General features: G+C 34.9%; 1 protein-coding gene across 6 annotated transcripts in view; it reads right to left on the bottom strand.

The window, feature by feature from the left end:
• The window catches only part of Nmdar2 (glutamate ionotropic receptor NMDA type subunit 2), a 691,809-nt gene that overhangs the window by 165,739 nt on the left and 500,523 nt on the right, over positions 1-25,547 (bottom strand). For 5 of the 6 annotated variants that reach the window (XM_074142002.1, XM_074142021.1, XM_074142012.1 and 2 more), the window contains one exon: positions 8,487-8,665. In XM_074142002.1, coding sequence (XP_073998103.1) covers positions 8,487-8,665 — 179 coding nt within the window. Of the gene's footprint in view, positions 1-8,486; positions 8,666-21,715; positions 21,870-24,815; positions 24,988-25,547 lie in introns of those variants that run through there. The other variant, XM_074142031.1, reaches the window with a different exon arrangement.

Raw genomic sequence — 25,547 nt, 5'->3', positions numbered from 1 at the left:
ACATAAATAACATTGAGTAGATATAGTCTATATTCTTTAAGCAGGGAGAGAAAATTTAAGAAAAAAATTGTAAACGTTTACCCTGGCTATAAATCTCGCATTCTTTCGCCTTTTTTTAAAGTAAATTATGATCTCGAAAAAGTTTTATTTTTAAAAAAACTCTAAAGCAGATTAGATAGCTCAAATTTTCTTGTCACACCCTCAACTAATTTATTTACTGTAATTGCTGAATTCTAAATGGCGAACTAATTTTAACAAATATGTAAAAATTAAATTGATTCATGTGCTCTTAAGAAAACAAAAATCTGATAAAGGGCCTTCAACTTATAAATGCATAGTTTAATTAAAGGTGTAATTGAATATTTTTTTTTTTTTGTAATTTATTTGTTATTCACAATCTACAATAGAATAAAATGCAATCAGTGAATATGATGAAAGTAGACTTTATGGCTGGATCAGCCCTCCGGCAACACTCTCGCTGGAGTTCCTTACATTACTGGAGCTGGTCACGAGGCCAACAGCGTTTCAATCGTCGTGGAGGACGATCTGGAATCGTTGTGGAGGCAAGATTTTGAATAAGAGGATTGGTACAGAATGGAAGAGAGTCAAAGAATTTTCTATATTTAGATTTGGATTCGTCAGTTACGTATGAGATTTTGAGATCGTTATGGAGGGTGGAGTTAGAGACATAAAATGGAGAATTCGTAATCTGACGGAGAATTTTTGATTGGAAGGACTGTATTTTTTGTGAATTAGAAAGTTTGGCTGAACCCCACAGTTCGAGTCCATAAGTCCAGATCGGTCTGAGTACGCTGTTGTATATTAGTCGTTTATGTTCCAGTGGTAGTTTGGATTGTCTGCCAATTAGTCGCAGTAGTAATTTGTTTCGTCGGTTGAGTTCAAGTCTTTTCAGTTTAGTGTGCGGATTCCACGTTAGTCTTTTGTCGATGTACATCCCAAGGTAGCGAACTAAATTAGCAGAAGGAAGAGGAATGGAGTTGAAACTTACAGAGGGACAAGAATTACGACGCAGAGTAAAAGTTATCTGTTCGCACTTTTGAGGATTGAATTTGACTCTCCACTTTTTGGCAAGGTTTCTAGTTTGTGTAGATGTGTCTGTAAATGAGAGGAAGCGGTAATGGCGTCTGAGTTAGAAGAGAGAATAGCAGTATCGTCAGCGTAAGTGCAGAGCAGTGTGTTTGAGTCAGTTGGTAGGTCAGATGTGTACACAGTATAGAGGAGCGGTCCGAGAATACTACCTTGAGGTACACCAGCCCGTGCCAGAGAGTAGTCGGAAGAGGCAGATCCACAACTTATCTTAAAGAAGCGGTCGGTAAGAAATGATAATGAATAAGTAATAAGTTGATGGAAGAGCTCTCTTTAACTTCCACAATAGTCCTGGGTGCCAGACTCGATCAAAGGCCTGAGCCACGTCGAGAAAGGCCCCACAGCAATATTGTTTCCGCTCCAGAGAGGAAGCAATGGCGTCTACTACTCTGTGACACTGGTGAATAGTGCTGTGCTGTTGTCGAAAGCCAAACTGATGTGTTGGAATTACAGTCGCAGATTCCAGTGTAGGGTAGATGCGTTTAAGTAGAAGTTTTTCCAATATTTTTCCCATAATAGGTAGCAAACTAATAGGTCGGTAAGAGGTTGGAAGGTGTAAAGGTTTATTAGGTTTCGGTATCATTTTTATTACAGAGAATTTCCAAGTTAAGGGAAAGTATGTTGTCCTGAGAACTGAGTTGTAAATGTAGGTTAGGAAAACGATTGCTTTTTTTGGAAGATTGCGAAGAATTTGTGCTGTTATCAAGTCGTATCCTGGAGATTTTTTGTACGGTAGGGATTTTATTTCGTGTTTAACGTCAGACGGAGTGAATGGTTTTGGTGGTAACGAAAGTGTAATTGAATATATTTCTTAAAGAGGAGCTGGAGTGTATGGGGCTAAACCAAAGGTACTCGTTGAGAGTGCTCTTAGGAAATATGCCACCGTCTTTCAGGCCGAGGTTTTTGCCATTAAAACTTGCGCTGGGGAAAATCTGCGAATGAATCTTAGAAATAGGGAGATTTGCATTTTTTCGGACAGTCAAGCGGCACTGAAGGCCCTCTCTTTCTTCAGAACCACCTCTTCCCTGGTCTGGGAATATAAAAAAGGCCCTAGATCAACTGGCTCGGCACAATAAAGTCCGACTGGAGTGGATGCCGAGCCATGTGGGGATTAAGGGGAATGAAATAACTGATCAGTTGGCCAGGAATGGAGCTAGTACTCCCTTCATTGGCCCGGAACCAGTCCTGGGGATCACTAGGGGTACAGTTCGTGAGGCTCTCAGAGACTGGATCTGGAGAGAACATGAAAAATACTGGGTGATGCTTCCTGGGGTCAAACACAGCAAGAGTGTTATGTCCTTGTTGTGCCAACAAAAAACCAAAGTGACCCAAAGGTTTGGGCAGGAATCAGATCACTCTGATCACAGGCCTATTCACAGGGCACGGAAGGTTTAGGATGCACCTGCACAAGGTAGGGCTTTTTAGCTCGGAACCGTTGTGCGGATTGTGCCAGGAAGAGAAAAAAACGGCCTCTCACCTGTTATTCGATTGCTTTGCAATTGAGAGACTGCGCTACGAAATCTTTGGCACCTTGAGACCAGAGGAGATTGTAGCGCAGAAGGAACTGGTAGGGAAAGCCCTTAACCTTCTTAGAAGGGGAGGTTTCATCTACTGTACTTAAGGGAAGGCACAATAAGCCTCATGGGGCATGGGTCCCGTCCCGCCGTGTAAATCTAAATCTAAAGAGGATTAGATATCAAATTTATTTATTAATTTTTGTGCGGCATAGTTTTCCTCTTATAAAGAAACTGCTTCAAACAATGAAAAGCTTTCACTTACCTCAATCTAAGTAATGAAGTATTTTTTAATTTAAAATTTGAGAAAAAAAATGTTTCGTAAGAGACACCGCTAAACCGATTACAAAATTAAAAATTTACTTATATATATTTCCTATTGTCATTTTTCTGGTTGTGAGTGCTCAAATTTAAGTATTGTTTACTATTTTTTTTTTTTTTTTTTTTTTTTTTTTGCGCATCGACGTCTGTGGCCATTATTATTATTATTATTATTTTAATTTAAAGAGCACCAAAACAGTTGAGTACATTGGTGCGTGAAGCTTTATTCTTTATTCAGTGCACTGCCTGCGGACAGTGATCTCTAGTTATAGGAAACAATGACCATCATCGGACAGTTGGCTGTCAAAAACCTCCTCGGGAAGAAAAAATTTAAGGGCCAGTATCTGGATTCAAACAAGAGATCTCCACGTTTCGAACCACTGACCCAATCCGTTCCCTTATTAAACTTGTATAATTTTACATAGACTAAAGCTTAATCTCTTGTTTAATTGTCTTGAAGCAATAAGTAGGTACCATTTTTCTTCGCCAATAATCGAAAATTTGGTTAAATTACTTAGTTTCTGAAGAAGGATTTTACAGGATTCGTCATTGTAGTATAATTATTAGAAGATGTGGAGTGCTGGGAACTAAAGCGGGTTGGTTTCGAATCAGCCAATCCTAAGAGACTTTCGTTACTATACCTAAATTACTGACAAAGATAGTTCTAATTATGGATGGCCATTAAAACATATATTTGCTTCTTGATTCTATTATTTTTATTTTTCTTCTTTTATTATTATTATTTTTGTAAATTATTAATTATTTTGTAAAAGAGTAAAAATGTTGGTCCGTAAGTGCGAAAGAGATCCGCTCGTTCGCCTCTAAAACCAGAGCTTTTGGTGGTTTAGTAAATGCTAAAACATAAGGAAATCTTTCCACTTGGAAATAAAACAAAAATTATTTTCCGCAAAATATTTAAAATAAGTAGGTATAACTGAAAATATTCGAAAAATTACTTAGTAGGCTGAAAACTACTGAAATTGTTACGTGCCCTTTATTATCAATTATACAATGTGGATTATTGGGCTGAACTTCATTCTTGTTTTCCTAAATAAGAACTTCCTAGCCATTGTGGTCCATGAGAAAATAAAAGAAAAAGAATAAAAGACAACTGGACGAAACTAGGCGTTGCATGTTATTACAGAGTATTTACTTGTATTTCTGTTCAAGTGACTGACGAAACTTCTCTCTGGGGGATTTTTCTTTTCCCGAAGAAGTTTGCTCCAAGTGGAAGGATAAAACTGTCACTAAAGTTTACAGCTTTTCCATTCTTCAACTTGTCAAGGAATAGAAGAAGTCACTGATATTGCCTTTGTTTATCCACTGCAGATTTAGTTTGTTAATTCTGCATTTACTCTATCACTCCTTCAGCTGCATATTTTCTTTCTAAAGTGTTAATAATAATAAAAAAATTATAAAATTATGGAGTGAAAACATGGATAATAGCATATTAAACATATCTTTCTAGTTCTTGTAAGAGAGACAGTTCGGGGGTGGAAGGCTGAAGGCTCCATACCATGGCAAGTTGCAAACGACCAGTGGGATCTCATGGGACTCACTGTTTGGACGGATCGAGTCTTCTACTATAAGTACCACAAGAACTTATACCCTTTGATATTGACAATAATATTTAAATGAAGTCATACGTATTGATGATTTGACGACCGTTTCACCACTACTACGACTTGGAATCTTTTATTTAAAATTAACAGTTAGTCTGATCGTTGCGCCTTGTTCTTAAGGGCAGGTTGCAGGTGGCAAATAGCGAACGGCCAACAGATAAGCACGTCAGCCGTAAATAAAGAGTTTCACTCCAAATAACTGCCCCGGACCATGTAGTAACAATAGAATAGGGCGTGGGGCATTTTTCTGTGGCGGCGGTAGAATATCCGTTAATTACTACAGAAGCCTCGAAAACTCTTTGTGACATGGCGAGTAAGTCATTCATTAAGCAAGCCAACCCCTGGGGACAGAGCTCTCAGAGCCGTAGAGAAGTAGTACATATCTAGGGAAGACCCCTCCGAATCCATGGCAACTCGGTCCTCCAGGGATTTTTATTGGAGGTTGCACAATGGATCAGCTTCTAACTTGTAGAAAAAAAACCCTACTAAAAAAGAGCACAAGAAGAATACCGGATGTTATGGGCAACGGCAATAGCATAGGAATCGGACTTTAACTTTCGGAACGTAAAACCCTAGAGGAATGTCAAATAAAAGGAAGGAAGTGGAAACGCTAGTGAGGTACATGGATACGCTGGTTTAGACTGAAACGATGAGAAAAGGAAGCAGGCAGCAGGTAGAAATGTGTAAGAGTTTACCCATAAGGAACAAACATCTATCTACAATTTTCTTCGCAGACGACCAGGTGGTAATTGCCCAGGATTAAGAGCATCTTGAACTAATGAAGAGAAAATTAAAAGAAATGCACACAGCCAGGGAAATGAAAATTAACCCCAGCAAAACGAAATGAATGTTCAATGAAAGGAATGAATAAAATAAGATGAAGATCTTGATGTGGAAAATTAAAAATTTAGGAAAATAAAATCACTTAAATATTTTCATCGCCGGAAGAAGTGGAAGGATGTGATGTGGAAGAGAAGGCACGAGCTCATCAGGCCCGGGAAGCTGTGAGAATGCCGCTCTTAAATTGGCATGCGTTTTTAGAATAGAGTTATTTCTAAGGAAAAAAAAAGAGATTTTCGATTCAATGTAGACAGGATTCTCGCATTCAGGGCAGAAACTTCGGGCAGTCTACCACACAGAGGGTCTGTGATAGTGTGAAGGGATTGGAAATGGATTATTGGAGGCGGTGTGTTTGCAAAATCAGGAGGATTAGGAACAAGGACGTAAGGAAGAAGAGTCAGGAGTCAATGAAACAACGACGGAAAAGTTGATTAAGAAAAGGCTTAATTGGTATGGAAATCTTAGAAGGATGCCTTCCAGAGGATGTTTGGGGCAAGTAAGGTAGAGGAACCCTACGAGGAAAAAAATAGGAGAAGGGAATCGACGAGCTGACGGCGGGTAGAGGTCAAAGAGAGTGAAATAAATAGATAGAATTGTAGACAAGAGGTGGCCAGACGGGAAACCATAGAGGGAAAATCCGGATTAAGTGAGTCTGATCTGATGAAGAAGGATAGAACATAAAATAAATAATTGTACATCCTGTAAGAAGAATACTGAGCGCAGTTCCTAGTTATAAATTAACTCTAATCTTCTTTGAGTAAAACGACGGTGTGATAAGTAAATTTCAACAAAACATCTGATTAAGCATTCAACCTGCTTAATAAAAGGTTCAGTAAAAACTGGTAGATTTAAAAAACTTAATAAATCTCTATATTAAAATTTTCAATACAAACATTATTTTCTCTAATTCCCTAGGTTTTATTATGGCTAACTTTCCTTTAGGAATACAAAGCTAAGAAGCGTAAATAAAAACTAATTTGAGCAAATTAAAGGAATTTTCCTCTTTATTTCCATTATAAATGGAAAAAAGGAAAAGTTTATTCCAGTCTAGGAAGAGACAGATTTATTTTTAGAACCAAGAGAATTTAAAAAAGAGATGTTCTAAATTTTTATCTTTTACAGAACTAATATTCGGTGGACTGAATGTTGTAATGATTTCGTTTTCTTTCACTGACAGCCGACCATTCATTAATCCTTACTCAACTTAATGAATACTGGATATCTCAATTAAAGGCCTTAGAAGTTATACTGTTTGATAGAACCGAAAAGAGCCAGCCACTTCTGAACGTTGAATATTAATTAAAATAACGAGGAGTTCTATTTGTTGATTCCACAGTTAAACAATTAACTTTGGTTAACTTTGGTCATTAAATTAACACGGAATTTTCACAGTAAATTTTATAAGGAAAATTTATTCCAAACTGAAAAATGATTAAGTTGCAGGTGAGAAGATATCTTGATGTGATTCGGTGCTGGCAAGGTGATATTGTTTGTAGAGGCCAAAACAAATCAAAAGCCACACTTTCCTTAGCCATTTCAGTCTGGATTTCGCTAAATCTTTTCGCTACTTACCATCATTATGGACTGCGTGCAATGAGTAAAGTTTAAAGAAGATCGTTTGAGTTGTTTTCGATTAAATTCCTCCCCTCCATAACAACAGAAAGAAAAAGTAAAGAAGCATTTTTGGCAGGCCGATTTTGTCCAACAACTTATTGTCACCTTATCGACAAATCAAATTTGCACCTTTCACATTTGAACCTATTTTGGAGTTGAGAGAACCATACATCTACAGATTAATTTGTTCGTTACTTTTATTCTGATTCAGGGAAAACAGATGTATCTGGTGTAAATTGAAAATAGGAAATCTACGCGATAGCAATAAATCCTCTTTCTAATAGTAGGAGAAAATAAAAAAGTAAGTTAATGTTTAAAATATCCTATAAAATAAATACTAAAAATGTGAAGACTAAATGCGCATTAATGGAAGAACTGTGAACAGAGGTAGTAACCTAAAAGTTGCCCTAAATATGAGAGTCAAGGAGAATATCCTAGAATTGTGGTCGAATGTTATCGATCTAAGATCTGTGGTCAAAGAAGCTGACTTGATGAGACACCGCATCTTTGCTTGCAAGTTACAGGCCGCCCACATTCTAGTTTCAAACTTCTTAAGATACTTCTCTTAAATTGGCATGCGTTTTTAATAAACTCATGTTTTTGTATCAACCCATATATAACTTTGACCTTGAACAACAATCAGCTATTTCTGTATTAAACGCCACTAAGTGTCCAAGCATGTATGCGCTATCAGTGTCCATCAATGTACTGCGTCAAGGCAAGGGTAGTTATTCTTGGCCCTGTGTTGGCGGTAAGTGACAAGAGGTATATTTACTTTGCAGAAATCAATGAAAGATGGGGTAGGCGCGTAGAGTGAGAAGAAGTGTACGACTTCCACGCCAGGGAGACCCCACGTTCGAATCCAGCTGCTTGCCCCAAAATTACTCTATTTCTGGGAACTTCTTAAAGCTCATTTTCCTGCGAAAAATAGTATAACTATAGTTAGTTATTGTTAGAGAACATTTACGGAGGCCGACAGTGCACTGAAAAAAACTCTGGGCGCCAATAACCTGAGATGCTGACACCCCTTAAAACTAAGCGTACAAAAGTTCGCCAATTCATGATAAAACAGCCCAATTGATGGCTTTTTACACCTCGCATTGCGAGAGAAAATTGGAATAATAATAATTAGAAATAGTTCGAGCCTTATTTCTATGCGATTCTGCCATAGTCACCGACCAAGAAGTGGAAGCACATGGACCAGATAATCTTGTTTGATAAAGAAAAGCGCAAAGAACTAGTACTAGATATAGTAGTGTTCCTAGATCACAAAATTGTATTTCCGGCCTATGTACCAGCTGCCAACAAGTTAAGGCAGTTTCTGTGGGCTATAGTTTCTGTAATAAACCGGTCACAGAAGATTGGAAATCACTCCAGAATCCAGAAATGAATCGAGTTAATTTATTTGTTTAATGCAGAATAATAAAGGAATAATTATAAATAGACTGACATACTAAATTTATCTCACCCTTTCCAAGCCTGAATTGTCCGCATTCCACGCAATGACTGGAATTCCTAAATAGCCGGCCAGCTGGAGAAAGTATTGAGCTGACGCTGTACTGCGGCCATATTTTTCATAGTTCATCAGGTACAGAATGGCAGATACATTCACCGACAAGAACTCTTTGCACAAAGAATTCAATATAGCTAGAACAAACAAAATGTTCGAAATAATTAAAATAGCAGCCACCATACATTATAAAAGTTTATTAATAAACTCATTAAAATTCATTATAAATAAATGTTTTTTTACTAAGGTTATCGCACAAACAATGCTTGTAGAAGGGATGATTAGGTATGTGAATTACACTCTAAATTCTATTACATAAATATTCCAATTTCACAACGAATTTAGCTTAATTTAATAAAATAAATATTATTGTAGCGTCAAAATAATATTAAACTTGTAAATTTATTTCAGAACCAAAAACGGATGAAGTTGTATAGAGTTAGAATTCGACAATTAGTATTTGGCACACATCTTCTAATGTGCTAATATAAACTATTGAAATTAATTCTTTGATCTAACATCACTTCTGAGATATAAAGTTTTACTTTTAATCATTGGTGTCATTAAGTATGAATATGTAAATAAAATTCATATAATATACTGATACGAATTTTAATATTTTTTTTTATCTCCGTCGTACACGTCACAAAACTATTTAAAGGACGAGTTCGTAGAATGGTCACCAATTATTAAAAAATAATTTTACTTACTATTATGATGTAGACCTGTTATGAAAACTTAGATGAAATCTTATTTTTTTAAATTAAATTTTGACTCAAATCTTATCATCTTTATATTTCTCAGTTCTATAATAAGAACAAAATAGTTATCATTAGGTATTACAATTTGGGTTTTATTACACGAACAACAAACCTCTGGTGCTCTTATTACTTATACTTTCTTTAAAAAATAGTTACAAACATAATTTATGGATTTACATGAATCCAATGAGGATAATATCAAGTTTAGAGAAACTTGGTTGCAGAAGTTTTTTAGATAATGGCAAAAAGTAAAAAAAAATCACTCGGTGCATCAACAAACAAATCTGTGACCATATTGTGCAGTCAAATTTTCATGAACTATCTTTAGACAGGTCAATAATTGCATTAATCTATGTTTCAAATTTATAAGTTAGATTTTTAAATGAAGATAGAAAACATAAAACCAATGGGTCACGATCCATTCTTTATGATTCTCTTGAGATAGATGGAATATAATATTATGACAGCAATAATAACCACTAGCAGGGTAGTAATTAACGGTAGTGCCATTCAGGATGATGGATTGCCTCTCTTGTCTCTTTGGAGTGAAATTTACAAGTGGATGATAATATTGAGAGAATCCATCCTCACAAGATTTCCCTTTCTAAGAGCCTCCGGTAGGACAGTGTTGGTCTGCAACAAGGAACCAACAGTGACTGAAGTGGCCAAGATATTGGCAATATTTGAATTAAAATATATTTATTACGGCTTAAAATGGCAGCAATCACATCCTCGATTACATATTGATGGTATCGCTGTTAGTTAAAGCGTCTTTTTTTAAAATATAAATAAAATAAACACTTTGCAAGCCCGGTGAAAATATTTTATTCAAGTACAACCAGCATTCCATCAGTTTTGCGAATTTAACTTATAAATTCTATAACTAAAGGCACCGAAAGCGAAATTATTTTTAGCTTTGCTCAAAAATATAATCTTAAGTGATTGCTCAAAATGTCAAGCGAAAACGGTTTAGAACAGAGGTTGCCAAAGTGTTCTATATAGACCCCAGGGGTCTATTTAACAAAAGTAGGGGACGATCTGAGCAGGGGGTCGAAGGAAAAACAATTTCGAGCCCAATATAGCGAACCTTGCAAAGAAACACCAGACACACCCATCTCATTAATTAAGAAGCAATACTTTAGTTACTTTAATGATTTATTATTTAATAGATAAATATTAAAGTATTTAAATTTCAACATTAAGATATTTTTCATAAGACTATTGTTACACAATGTAAAATTACTTTAATATATGTTTAAAATCGTAAAATAAAAGTACAAACAGTACCTAATAGATAGTTTTATTTTAATTAACTAAAAATTACATTTATGGGGGTCGATGGAGATTTCGAAAAATTATATAGAGGTCCATGATCAAAAACGTTTGACAACCCCTGGTTTAGAAGCAGCAATTGTCAGACAGGACACCTGAAAACTTCAGTTATTTTGGATGTGGTAGTTAATTTGGACCAAAAATTTTCGTAACATGTGAATGCTTCGACTAAAAGCACTATAATTAAAATCAAAGCAAGTAAGACCTTCCTAGAAAAACTGGTAATTCAACAGTTCCTTCTGCTGAGTTTCTCACCAATACCTAACTTAAACTTATTTAGTTAAGTGACTGTTAGCAGTCTCCCAGAAAGGACGCAGTTAGCATCGTCGTAAAGTCAGAGGATATTTACAACTAAATTGAATACATTAGCCCTGGCAGGTAATTTTGTTAAACCTGCCGTGCCCTACTGTAAAGAGCTAGTAGCTCGGGCTGGAATTTACTAGATTCTTGCTTTATTCAAATTGGGAGAGGCAGCAGCTTGCTGAGAAACTCGTTATTACTGCTCAACCTTTTGTTGGAAGGCAGCTCTTCACTATGAGTGCCTTTCACCAGAAGCTAAGTTGGTGTTGGGGTGTATAAACAATTCCATTCTAACAGTTCCTAGTGAAGGGCAGTAACAGCACCCTAACGTTGCAGATAATTTTTGTTTTTTAAGATTTTTTAAAAGAAGGTTTTAATAAAGATTTCTTTCAATAAGATTGTCTGTTCATTTTTGAAATGATAACATTCTTTTTCTTTGTGCACAATCAAAATAGAAAAATTGAGAACTTCATACTTATTTCAACTTTAATGAATTTTGAAATACATCTGAAATTAACAATCATAAATATGCAAAACCAATTAATAGCAATAATCTATGTATTGAACTTGATATCTTATTACTTACGCTATTTTATTTTAATTTTAACTTCCTTATTAATTTTAACAATGTCAAAGGAGGAAAACAACCAACCAACAGGACAACCTATGTGAATTGATATCCTTTATCTTACGTGAATAAGATAAAGGATATCAATTGAAGATTCAAAAGTGTTAATAAAACCTATTTTGCACGATTCCAATGTTAGCATAGAATAAGCGAATAAATATCTGCACCCTGAAGCGTATTCTGCACCCTGAAAGCATGCATCACATCTGGTTATTACGTAGAACCGTAATTCTTTACTTTACTTTAATCGAGTATTAAGGCAATATTCAACTTGCCTTAATACTTTTCCTAACATAATAAGATTCTTAGCCAAATAACAAGAAATCAAAACTCGTTTTCAAATTCCGAATATGTTAAAAGCAAAAGCAAGTAAGGATCTTCAAATGCGAACCTAAAAATTGTTAAACTTTTCATGGAAACTAAATAATTTGAAATGTGAGATACGCAATTTTTTGTGTCGTTACAGGCTCAAACCTTTAAGCCACAAATCAATTGCTAACAACTTAAAAGAATATCTGCTCTAAGTGCTGATAAGCTAACGTACAGAATAGTACAGACAACAGACAGTTTCATAGAGCCTCCAGCTTAGTACCAAACTTGAGAGAAAATCGGAGAAACGTATTTGACGCTTGCTGTAGTTTCTGTTGGCAACCCTTCTCCTCTTTACAAAGTCCTAGTTTGTGACACCAGTCTTTTTATTATTATCTTTTCTAGACTCCATGTGAAACATAGACATAAGGCCAGATTTAACCGGTATGAGGCTTTACCTGGACTGAGTCAAGAAGAAGAGAAGACCAGAAGGATTTCTAAAAGATGAGCTGCTGGCCTTGACCAACAGGAGCTAGTAGAGTAGACTTGGATGTCGCACACTGACCCTGCGTTGGTTATCCGTCTGATGGTTGTGATGAAGGAGTATCCCTCCGAACAAACACTGAGTCTTCGCCACAGTATCAGAGGTAAAGGAAGTGCTATTCTAGATTCCCAAAGGCCGCCCAACCCAAGATGCCCTCCTTATCAGCCCAGCATAGCTAACTGGTAGCAGCAATATCATACAGTAATTCTCTCTATAAACTGGTTCCTGATACCTCTCTTCAGACGTCGGAATGAAGGATACAGCAATGGTAAACTTCTTTTCGCCAACCGCACTTTAATTTTTATTGTAATTCTAATTAGGGCTAAAACTTATCTCTTACAAAACGCGGAGCTCCCTGATTCGAAACCAATTTGTTCCCATAAAAGTTTCTCAGCCTAGAAGTCTTTACAGCACACTTTCGCTGATCAAGAGTGTTTTGAGAAAACTACCTTATTAATACAAATGAAATCAGGTAAATTATAAAAAAAATTAAATTATAAAAATACATAACAAAAATACAATTGACCCTTTATGGATCTGAATTTACATCGGAAAATGGAACACCACTGAAATGGGTACAAGAAGCACAAAACTATAGTCAGTGGATGTTTTATGAAACAGAAATATTTGTCCTAATGGGGAAACAGGAGAGAAAGAAGCCAAGTAAGACAAGTTGTTTGAAAGGAGAGACTAGAAAGGTAAAATCAGGAATTGAAATTGTGTGATAATGAGAAGTGGTCAGGATATTAAGAAGGACACATCTGCAGGAATTAGAAACCCGGCAACCGCACAGAGCATGTTTTGCATTATCGCCGCCAATTGTAAAGATAGGGCCGAAGGATTGGCAAAAGAAATACAGTTGTTGGAAGGTAACATATTTATAAAGACAATATACAGCTGCAAATATGATGTGAAGGGACAAGTGTTCAGAGAAACTGAAGAATACATTAATGAATCAATAGAAGAATAGGATTAAGAAACTGTTGGAGGGATTTATGAATAATAATCGCTGTCCCGCCATGAAATCTCTTAACGGGATGATCAGATCTGTAAAGGAAGTAGTCCTCAATAGAAAAGCAGGTAGTAGCAGCAGTGAGGGTTTCTGTGATAAGTGCAAGGTCAATCCATTAGCAGTACTTCTAGTTCGACTCGGTGGGCTGTCTGTCCGTGAGCATTCACAACTAATCAAATAATCAAGCGGATTATTTATAGTGCTGCACGAGACCGAGACGAGGCGAGACTTTATGCAGTCTCGATCTCGGTCTCGGTCTCGGTCGCTTAAATCTCGGTCTCGTCGAGATATCTCGGTCTCGGTCTCGGACTAGTCGATATATCTCGGTTTTTTGAATTTTTGTTTAAGTATTAAAAATGGTTTGCTATTAATAATCATTTCAAAAAATGTTATTATTTTCTAATAATTATTTTAATTTATAAGAATATTGTTATTGATATAAAGAAAAAAAAATGTGTGTAAAAGAAGACAACTACCTACTTACACTTCAATCATCATATGTTACTATTGCTGTTATATATCTTTATATAATTTCAAAAAGATGTTAAAAACGCGCCAAATGAAAGACCCAAATAACATATCTGCCTCCTATAACAAGTCGATTCGTGAAATAAAAAATACACCTCCCAACAAACTTCCCGCTCCATTAGTTATGGCTGTTGGTGAAGATAAAGAATCTGATGATTCACCTTTTGACGACGACGACGACTGCATCAATATTTTTGCACCATTTGCTCAAAAATCGGCAAATATCACCGAAGCAAGGAAGACAGAAATAATTAATTATACCAAATTAGACCAAGCACCAGTAGATGTTGACATTTTAGAATGGTGGAAAACACTTGAGAATTCCTTCAAAAATTTGTCTAGAATGGCGAAAGATATTTTTAGTATCTGTGCAACTTCAGTGCCATCTGAAAGATTATTTTCGCAAGCTGCGTTGATAATGACTAATAAAAGATCTTCTCTAACTTCTGACTCAGTAAAAGCTCTTTTATGTATCAATGCTTGGGCAAAGAGTATCTTAAAAACGAAAATTTGTGGCAATATTTTTTAGATGCATAGATAGTCTTTTTTTTCAAATTCACTAATTCTAAAATATAATTCAAATAATATCTAAGTTCAAAGTATTAGATTATTAATTGTGAAATTTATGAAATTGAATGAATGAATGGTATGAATAGTGAAATTTAGTGAATTTATGTAAAAATTATGTAATTCGAAGGGGGCGCTAGGGTAGCCGAGCGGTGCGAGACCTGCGAAGCTAATGTGCATTGTGGTACTGGATTCGACTCCCGGTCTTAGGCCTTGGATTTTATTTAATGGTTAGTAAAAGAAATTTACAGTAAAGTATGTTTGCTAGTCGCCTCCGTCCAAGACACCTAATTTAAAGCCCCGCCTGAAAAAATAGGCGATTACTTTACTTTGCTTACTTTACTTATGTAAAGATTTGTCTCGTTTCTCGTGCAGAACTAATTATTTAGCGGCTTAATTTAGGTGCCAGTTCGATGACAACAGTGGTTAAGAGTGTATTTAGCGGATTAAAAAGGGATTTGAAGACGGACAGAAAGTAAGTAAGGAGAGAGGTAACACCTGTGGAAGAGGATGAGGGAACCGGATAGTAACGTAAGCGAAACTGCTGTTGTTCACATTGGACTTGCTAGATAAATGATTGGCTGATATAAGTTCAAACTTGTATTTGAGTTTTAGAGATAATTCATGCGATAAAGAAAAGTAGAAACAGTAGATTGCTAGCAACTGTTCTCTCATAATCGTTCTATCGTAATTCCCTTCAACAGCAAATAGTACACAGATACAACTGTACATACAGCCTCCACATAATGATGTTTGCAGAGTAACTGGGGTGTTTTATTTAGTCCTCTTTCTAAGACAAGATCTAAACCAAATTGACAAATTTTCTTTTCTTTATTTGAATAGTACTTTTTGTTTAATACCACCCGTTTCTCTCGGTTTATGAACTCGTTTGTTATATTGCTATTTGTGCTTCTGTATTCAATTATTTTGTCTTTAATTCTATTTAAATTTTATAGAAGAAATATTATACAAGGTTGCCTGAACCAGGAAAAAATGGTTTCCATTGTTTCTCTAAAAGTAGAGCAAATAGTATCCTCCTTTTCCCAATCATAATGTTTTTAAAGAAAAGAAAAATACTTTTTTCATTTTTGTTACCACATATCACTTTTTAAATAGGTGCCCTACGAACTCCGAACGTTAACGTAGTACTACCGGAGGCTGTGAATGAGTTTTTGGCAATGAAGGCTTGGGCCTTAGCCTCTTTGAGAGGGCGAGTGCACATTGAGTACATCATGCAGTTGGAACTGCAAATCTTAACACGATCTTACTTGGTTCACTTGCTAGTAATATTATGCAATATTTTACAAGTGAGATTTAAGTTTAGGACAAAGCTATGAAAATGAATGTTATTGAATAAAAATATATTTAAGAATGATAAAGATTTAAAGATAAAGGTTTTATTTAACAGTTATTTCAGCCGAATTTCCGTCTTTATAGATGCAGATAGATAATATATGGCAAATATGAATAAGTCAATTTTTATTATACAAACATAGTGAACCTTTGTAAATTCTGCGAAAAGTAATAACGATAACCGATTTATAATCTTAATGTGTGATACATAGATACATACATGCCTCATAAAGTGAGTTGAAAAGGTGATTTTACTTAAGGAAGTAATTATTGGATAAGGCGAGAAATATTGATTGTGAAATTAATTTAACTATTAAAAATGTGGTGAAATTAAATAAGATAGTACGAGAACTGTAGTAAAATGCAAGAGATGAAAATTAGAATGTTTGGGCATCAGAAACCGTTTGTTTTCATTGGGAACCAAGTACGGTAGTTATTGTCAAATTTTTGAAAAGTGTATACTAAAAATGCATCTTAGCAGGCCATTTTTCGCGGAGCGATAGAGATGATTTTCTTCAAAGCTGATGAGGTAGTTATTTCATTTCTTTTAAGAGAGATGATTCTATTTCTTTTGACTGAAGTTATATTTTTGGATAATTAATTTTAGAAATCATAAAGGATTAAATAGATATATACTTTTCTTTCTAAGGAATCAAATAATTTGATTGTTCATTTCTAATACATTTAACAGCATGAAACTCAATGTTTAAAAGATATCAATTGGAAGATGAAACATAAGAAAACTCCTTTAGTAAAAAAAAAAATGAAATAAAATAAAAAAATAAACAGTGCTTCTTTTGTTTTGTCCTATCTTTAATTTGAATTCCAACAGACTACAACGAACAAGAAATAGAATCAATAACCAACTTGAAGGGAGAACAAACTGGAGCAACGCAACAGGATCCAGATTACACAATTCACTGCCTGCTCCTCCAGTGAGACAATGCTGACAGTGGACCTTATTTTTACCAATAGTAATACAAATTATAGTGAAATCTATTTAACAATGAGCCTGCATTATTTTACACATACTGGGAAAGTCAATTAGCACATTACTCCTGTACTATGTTATCTATCTTTCAATACGGGCCGCATGCGACTTTCATTAGGTTAGGAGAAATACTGGAAAAAGATGGGAGCAACATCAGATGTTCTGCGAATGGCTCGCTCTTTGCTCTGAAGGATTAAACGTTTTGTGAAGAGGGAATAGTTTTAGTGGACAGCCAAGTTCCCGTAATACTTTGTTGTCAGTTCTTGTATTTAATTCAATTCTGTTACTTTGTTCTTGGTCAGTTTTGTCAAGATTTTTACTTTACCTCAGTTTTCTGTACTCTGTCTTCGGCGTTATGAAGAGTTTTGTTTTCTCTTTATCAGATTTAGCCTAAGAGAAAGCTTCATTTTGGAGAGGAGGCGAAATATTTTTATACCAAAGGATTCTCCTGGTTTAGGACCAAAGAGAACAATAATATGGTTGGTTTCTCAGTATTGGATAACATCATGTATCCTCCACCGCTTGGTAAGATAAATTTTTGATAAAAGCCCTATAATTTGAATTTGTTGAAAAAGTTATGAAGGTGGATGAAAATCCGCCGTAGAATTTTAAAGAAGTCATGGATGGTATTATAATTGATGAGGTCAGGGTAATAACATAGTTGGAATTAACTTTAACAATCCAATACAGATCACATATGTTAGTTATAAAGAATAAGCAGAGGTAATCTATGAAATGCAATATAAAAGAAAAACCTTTATTCTAGAGTTTTTGTTAGAAGGAAAATCAAAAGTGAAGATCTGAATGGGTAGTTCTATCAAAATAAAATTAATAGTTCTCGTAAAATATTGGAGTGAACACGCTACCAAAATTTTGAATTATGTCATGCGAGGAATGGTCGGTAGGAAACTACTGGAGAGCTGTGATCTCTATGTTTCCAAAGCCGCTAAAAAAATCTGTTTTCTCCTTTGGATAACTTTTAGTCAGGTGTTTCTGATCACTAAGGAAACCTTATTGCAAGTAAGAATCAATTAGAATTTCATTTTGCTTCAGGAGATTTCAAAGCAATGCGTAGAGCCGGCGATATCTCACTAGACACTCTGCTGCAACCAAAAAATCAGCAGTAAGTGTGAAAAGAATGCTTTACCCATTTACGCGCTGGGGCGTAACACGAGACCCTTCGTAACCCTACAAATGAATTCGTTTCGTCGACTCTACTTCCTAAACAGTTCTGTAACGTATTCTGCCAACACTAATGGCACTTACAGGTGACAAGGCACCAATACCATTGGACCTCAGATTATAAAATTATGCAAATCCTATGCTGGTGATATCTTTATCAAATTGCCATATCCCACCGCTGCCACCTGAAGTTATGAGTGGAGCTAACGGATCTCATAAATAACGATTGATAATAATCATCTATCAAAACTAAAACCATTTTCCGTACAAAACATTCAAAATTTTCTTACTTAGTACTCGAATGAGTACCTGGGCCTTCAGCAGCTTATCGGCAATCAGGATATGACAGCTCCAAATTTGTAACCAATAGCAGCCGGTAAACGTCATTACAGAGAAGAATACTAGCTCAGCATTAGTGCCGATCGGATGTTACCCTCTGAATAATGAAGAACGACAGGTTTTTACGTACTGAAATTCTAGTATACCTCTGTTAATTGGCCCAATTATTTATATCTATTTGGGGATATGAGAACCATGGCTTTTGGGTTTCAAAGAAAAGCAAACAACTACTATTAAGGATCCTCTACCAACTTGACTACATAGTCGGTAGCTAGGAAAGTCTGCAGTCTACCTCGGGAAAGACCGCCCTACGTTCTAGGGTAGTTTAACCTTTAAACGCACGGTAAAGCGCTCGAGGTAAATAAATATTTTGTACTTCATTATGTAATTAATATAATTCAAATTCATTTCTAAATGCTGCTCAAAAACAAAAATAACAATCAACAGTAATGACGAAATTTAGAACTATTAATTTATTTTAGACTAACTAAATACATAATGGCTGCCGAGTTCACAGTTGTTTAAAGTAAAATAAAAGACAGAAAACGAGATAAATAGAGTCGCAGGAAGATCAATAAACTTTTATAATCAGGTTCTGTAACCAATGTGTGAATACAACGTGTATTTACAGACCCTTTTATTAACTTAGGGTGTACGATTCTACATTGTCCTAGCGCTATTGTTTGTGAAACAGTAAAACTGTTTGTGAAATGTTTCATGTTTCATTCCACAAAATTTATACATGTAAAGTGATTGGTGATAATGAATAAATAAGAAAATAGTAGTTAGGTACTCTATGTTTAGCGTCGATCCAATCGCTTGCTATCGTACCTCCTCTGCTCGTCCACCAGCCTGTCATGTTCTCTCTGGGGATTATCTTACTTCCAACTAATTACAAACTTTAGTAATTAAAGTATGTAATCATAAGTTTATGTATTAAGAGTAAAATGTACGTAGTAGATAAGTTCATTAGTATTTGTATTAATCTAATCGGAAATGAATGAATGAGTCTCAAAAGTTAGTGAAATAACAAGGAATGTCTAGCTCAGTACGTCTTTCTAGCTCCCAAAGAAGCGTTGGAATTATTTTCTAATGAAGTGATAAATTAGACCTTAAGATCGTTCTTTTTTAGCGAGGAAGAAAATTTAGTTAATAACCAATTTGTTATCGGAACTATATTCTTACAATTAAACGCAGCAATTAACGCAGCCACCGTAAGTGTTTAGTATAACTTCACAACCGACATACTCACTTCAATCCAGAATCTCGTCCAGGTAGAACTGCCTAAAGCTATCAAAACTGAACGTTAACCTCCACAAATGCGACTGAGTATAAGAAACTCCAGCCAACGTGCTCACGAATCGCTAACGAAATGTGCTTCTCTTTGTTAACTACATCTAAAAAAAAAAGGGAAGCTCAATGAACTGTTAACTGATAGATAATCCCTCTACATGAAAAGAAGGTTTATTCACTAATGCTGGCCATTCGTAGCTAGTATCTTAAGTACGACCTCATTTTTTCTGCAAAGCCATTTGCAGAAAATAAAAGTTCTCACGCGTGGACTTAAGAAAAGTAACCGTGACCAGACTTCTTTGATTCCGGTCGGCTTACGATTTGGTTGATCGAAATCAGGTATACCTAATCACAATAGAGATCGAGTGCCCCAAGAAAATAATCCGTGCTATCAATCTGACAATCGCAGAAGTACAATGCACGGTTAGAGTCTAAGTTAGGCGTCTGAGGTGTTCCAAAATAAATTTAGGAGTGAGACAAGGTGATAGACCAAACTGTCTTCTTTTTAATTTCGCTCAGGAGCCAGAGGGATCGGAATAGAAATTAACGGAACCATATTCCAGCAAGACGTTGAATTATTGGCCAACGCAGATGTCATAAAGAACTGAGGAAGAAGCATGTCTCGCCCCGGAAACCCTGGTAGTTCCGGACGCCGGTAACCTGAAATGTTGACACGCCTTAAATTTAAAAACAAAAAAATTATGGGTACTGAACTTAACAAATTTTACAAAAAGTCTGTAAAATCATTTTTGAGAAAAACTGTTACTCCATGCTATTAGTTTCTGCTATGTAAGCTATTTCCTTATCTAAATCCTGTGTTAGTCTCAAACAGATTTAATCCTCTGAAATCTATAGTTAAAGGTTGTATAAGCCCTTTGAAACACACTTTACCATGTTGCGAGGCATGACTAAACTTTAATGTGGCTCCTTTAAAACATTTAATCATCTGGAAACTTTACTTATTTTTCTTTAATGATAATCAATATATGATTGATCAATAATCAATTTCCCTAGAAAAATATGTCAAACTTAAATTTTGTTACACATAAGTTGGCGAATAAAACTTATAATTTGCGAATCTAATAGAAAATCTTAGTAACTTTTATTTTACACTTGCTACTTAATTATTAAGAGCAATTGAAGAATCCAGTTCAATAACTTGGCCACTAAACAAGGTTTGCACAAGAAGGGCAGGTAGAATTACTTAAAGAGGCATTAAAATAAGGTTGAGATTTAGTTATTGTTAGTGAAACTAAGGAGGAACAACTAAAATTCAACAAACATGGCGACAGTTGGTAGAAAACATAAATAATAAATTTAACATTGCTATAAACACTTTGTATGAAAAGTTTAGACATTCTGGCAAAATTATAATGAGTTCAGATAGTTCAACTGAAAAGACGAGGGATAACCGCCCACTATATTCAGCAGTAAAGTTTGCTGAATACTTAATCTTATACCTACATGTTTAACTTGTCCACTTAAACTTTAAACTGGCTCCGAAAACATTCAACTATGCGGTTATTGTATGTTTCCTTTTTGTTTTCCACAGTGGCGTCACCTCATTTGTATATTTAATTAGTCATGAAGAGTAAAAAAAATCTTATCCTACACATTCATAAATTATTTTCAAATCATACTATGAGAACAGTGCCCAGTTTCCCAGTATTATCACTACATCCGGTGCAAGAAAGACAGTGCTTAATACTTTACAATAACTTTGGTCTCTCATTTTGTCTATTCCACAAATTGTAGTATTTAAGAAAGACATGTTCCAACCGAGAAACAGCCCCGAAAGAATTCTTAATTATAAGTGAAATTTATGTATAATGCCAGCATAGAAAATAATGCCGATATTTATAGCTCATACATTACCATTTAAAACCTGTTGGTCAACCCTTGCTATGAGATCTATCTCTTTAAGCAATAAAGATTTCATTTCATTTAATACCTGTTATAAATATTTTGATTTAAAATTGTAAACAGAATGCACTTAAATAAAGTGTGGTAAACTTAAGTATTTTTGTTTTAATAGCTGACTTTCTTACCTAGCCAAAATTGTGACTATTTTCCTAGCGAAATTGTGACTACTTCTCTGACTTCATTGCATCAGTCGCGAACTCTTCAGTGCAATAAAACAAGTAAAAAACAAAGAAATATTCTTGATTGAAACTGTCCAACTATACCCACTTGTAAGTTTTCCTGTAACCAAAAACAATATTGGCAACCAAGAGGAATGAGGAAACTAACTCCATCTAAAATTTCTGTAAGGGAAATAATATAAAGATAGAAAAAAATCTTCTGGCATAATTTGTCATCTACATGAATAAATATAATTATGCCATGAATTTGCTGATAAAAATAAATCAGACAACGGATCTTGCCATTCTCCAAGTTGCAATATGATTCCCTAATTCCGGCAGCGAGTTAAAAGTCACAAATAAACAAAATAAAGTTGTAATTGCTCGTGTAAAGAAGTGCTGTACCCCTACCCATAACCGCTACCAATTGTACCCATACAATGTAAAAAATTATAATAATAATGTGAAAACACATTACTTTACCAAAAGTAAAGAACATTTGTTGCGTTCCAACGACTACAGAGAGAGACTTATGACATTCTCTCAAGAACCTTGCTAAAATAATTTAATAATAAACAAAAAATCTGGTTGAAACTCTAATGTGACTTATTGCAGGAATAAAATTTTGAACAGCGCCCATGTTCGGATTTTAGAATGATTCCTGAGTGGAAAGACATGTCAGGATGTCCCTTTCAGATTCTCTGTATCCAGTTTGTATTTTTGCAACATTAGCATTAATTATTAACATTATATAATAATGTTGAATACCATCAAACGCGAATCCTGTCAGCCCTTACATTTGGGACCAGAAGACTCTTACAGTTCACAGCACAGCTGTTTGTTATCTGTGAGGAGAGAACACGGTCCAGAGACCGACAGTGTCCAGCTAATGGCGCCAACATCAGATGCTGAAGTGTAAAAAATAATTACAGATAATAAACAGTGTAGCGGGGTGCATGTTAAAAATGCAAAGCAATGAATTCTGAAATTAATAAATATTTTGTGAGAATATATTTATGTATTTGAAATCATGCAAACTCCAATCATTTTAGCTAATCAATTAATAAAGAAATAAGTAAAACTTCTAAACGTAAAAAGTAAGTATAAGAACTATTACTTTATAACACAATAAAAATTTAAAAAAGACTCAATTTAAAAAAGAGTTCATTTTTTGTACGTTAGGAGACAAGAGTGAGGACAACTCTTGGATAAAGGCTGAATTCAAAATAAAAGGAAGGGGAAGTTCAGAGGGTTATTTTTTAGTCTGATAAGCAGCTTTAACGCTCAGATATATGGCTGAGACCAATATCGAGCAAAAAAGGCTGAAGAACCTCGGAAAGAATTAGAATTAGTCAAACACAAAAAAAAATTACGAACAAAATGCAAAGATAAATGAAAAGAAATTAACTAAAGTAAAAGAATTTGAATGTAAAAAAATTAACAATAACCTAAAAGTACTTGAACTTGAAGCAATGAACTTAAATGCGCACGACAAATACGTCAAAAGAAATAGAACTGCAAGAGAAATTGGATAAAAGTTGTGCCGAAATTGAAAAAAGATTAATTGAAAGATGCAAAATTTAGAAAACTAAAACTATTTGCAAAGACTAGTAATTAAGGCAACTCAAAACTAATTAGGAACAATGAGGAAAAAATTATCAATAATATCACTTTAGGAAACAAACCAAACAAGGCGGAAAGTGCTAAAACCCCAAATTATAATTTTGTGACAGCTACAAAAAAACGGATACATAAAGTTGTAGACTGTTTCGTTTTAAAAAAGTAAAACGAAAGTTACAACCAAAAACAAACTGTTTGGAACTAGCTGGTTAAAGTTCGCTCAACAGTAGCGTCATGGACGCATTTTGAACGGATAAAGTGGCCAATAAAACCTACTGACGACGGTAAATAAATGGTTTTTTAGGACCAGTTATGGCGCCATGCAAGCTTTCACCAAAAATAAAGAGGATTTGCTTTTTTCCCGGGATGTTTGAATACACTATGATTATTTAAATATAAATATGTATTCATAATAAATACAGTGATAATTCGACATTATTTACATTTGTGGGAATGTGAATTAAGAACGATCTTTGGTTGCAAGTTATCAAAGAAATACTCTACATTTTGTAAAATATAATCAATATAAGACCAGTATTTAAGCCTTCTCAAAATTAATTATGAACAATGAAATAACGGAAAATGTTAAGACAAAAAAATACTTAGTTTCCAGCAATTAGTAGTGTATTAATGTAGATAATTATTGTACATCAAGTGTGAGTTTCAAGTATAATTTTAACTGTTTTCAAGTGTCACACTGTTATATGTACTATCCTCAAAGGCAAGTACAAGCCATTCTAAGAGAATTGTCAGCACAATACTGTGGTGACAGCTCTTACATTTATACAATAATTAGAGAAAAGTGAGCCACAATTAACATCAGAGATTAGAGCACGAAGATAGCATTAAGGTTTTACATTTATGATAATGAATTTCCATTAAACATGGTCTCTGCAGAAGCATAGATACCGTCAAAATAGGGTTCTCTCGTACTCTGCCAACAGAGATTGTGGAAGAGATACCCGTTTCTCTCAACAAAAACGCTAAAAAAAAAAAAAAAAACATCAAAGATAAACGCAACACATATCAAACTATTCATTGCGCCAAATTCGGGGCGGGTGTTGATCTAGTGGTCAAAAGCGTAGATTTATAAGTGGGAGATCACCAGTTCGAATCCCGCGTATGATTAATTTCTATTTGGTAGAAAAAAATTGTTTGTAGTAAATAATAAGCTTCCGCCCCCGTCCACGACACCTAATTGGTAGTTGGACGTTAAGCCTCGCCTGAAAAAATAGGTAATTACTTTACTTTTTTCACTGTGCCTAATTCCGTGTAACCTCTAAAAGCTTTGCCTTTCATAAATTTATCCTTATTAACATAGTAAAGGTGTTAATAATGCAGTGAAGTAGCACTTGATAGAAGAGGATAACAACATAACTTGAACCTCAACAATATCATTTTCCTTGAAAAACATTTTAGTGTGCAAATTTAAAAAGTTCAAGAATACCTGAAAAAAGTAAAATATTGATTCGCCAAATGAGCCCTTAAGTGATCGATTGTGGCCAAAAACATTTTTCCGGAAGCTCTGGTGGTGCAGATCTCACCCAAAAAATCGAAGATAGAGGGCAAGTGGCAAAACTTTGTGGAAGAGAAAAAAAGGACTTCAACTTCAAGTTCCACAACTTACTGAAAAAAAACAAAACCAGATTTAAATAATAAAAATCACATTTATTTATTTAACAGCAGTAATTAAACAAATTTCGGATATTATGATGGGCTTGGAAATAAAAACTGACTCGTTAACTTCTTCATAATTAGAAGAAATGAAAGTCATTACTTCAGTTGAATTTGTGTTCGAACACACAATCAGCCATGAATTGGGCAGAAGTGTGAATATGATAGTGTTGAGGTAGTGTGATAGGCTTGGATAGAAGACTGTCTCGTAGCTAGTTCAAGATAGTAGGAAAGCCATCACATCGCTCTCATGATAGTGGACATGCTAGTGTTGGTTATATGTAAGTAGGAGATCATCTGTGTACATAAGAGGAGCAAGATAAGAAGTGCCTCGGACAACCAGAAAGATATAGGAACTTCTTGAGTTTTCACGAAACTCCTTCTTCTATAGGCTTATACTATTGTGCAGAATAGAAAAAGCAATGATGTCCCAACTTTATTTACATTAAGTAGAGTGATAAACGCGGATCCCAAAACTGGCGGTAAGGGATGTCAAAGTTTTCTG

This window comes from Rhodnius prolixus, unplaced genomic scaffold, assembly GCF_049639745.1.
Source record: "Rhodnius prolixus isolate KJV_2025 unplaced genomic scaffold, Rpr scaffold_1, whole genome shotgun sequence".
Taxonomy (NCBI): domain Eukaryota; kingdom Metazoa; phylum Arthropoda; class Insecta; order Hemiptera; family Reduviidae; genus Rhodnius; species Rhodnius prolixus.
Note: the sequence above shows the minus strand (reverse complement) of the source record. Positions and strands in the feature narration are given on the sequence as shown.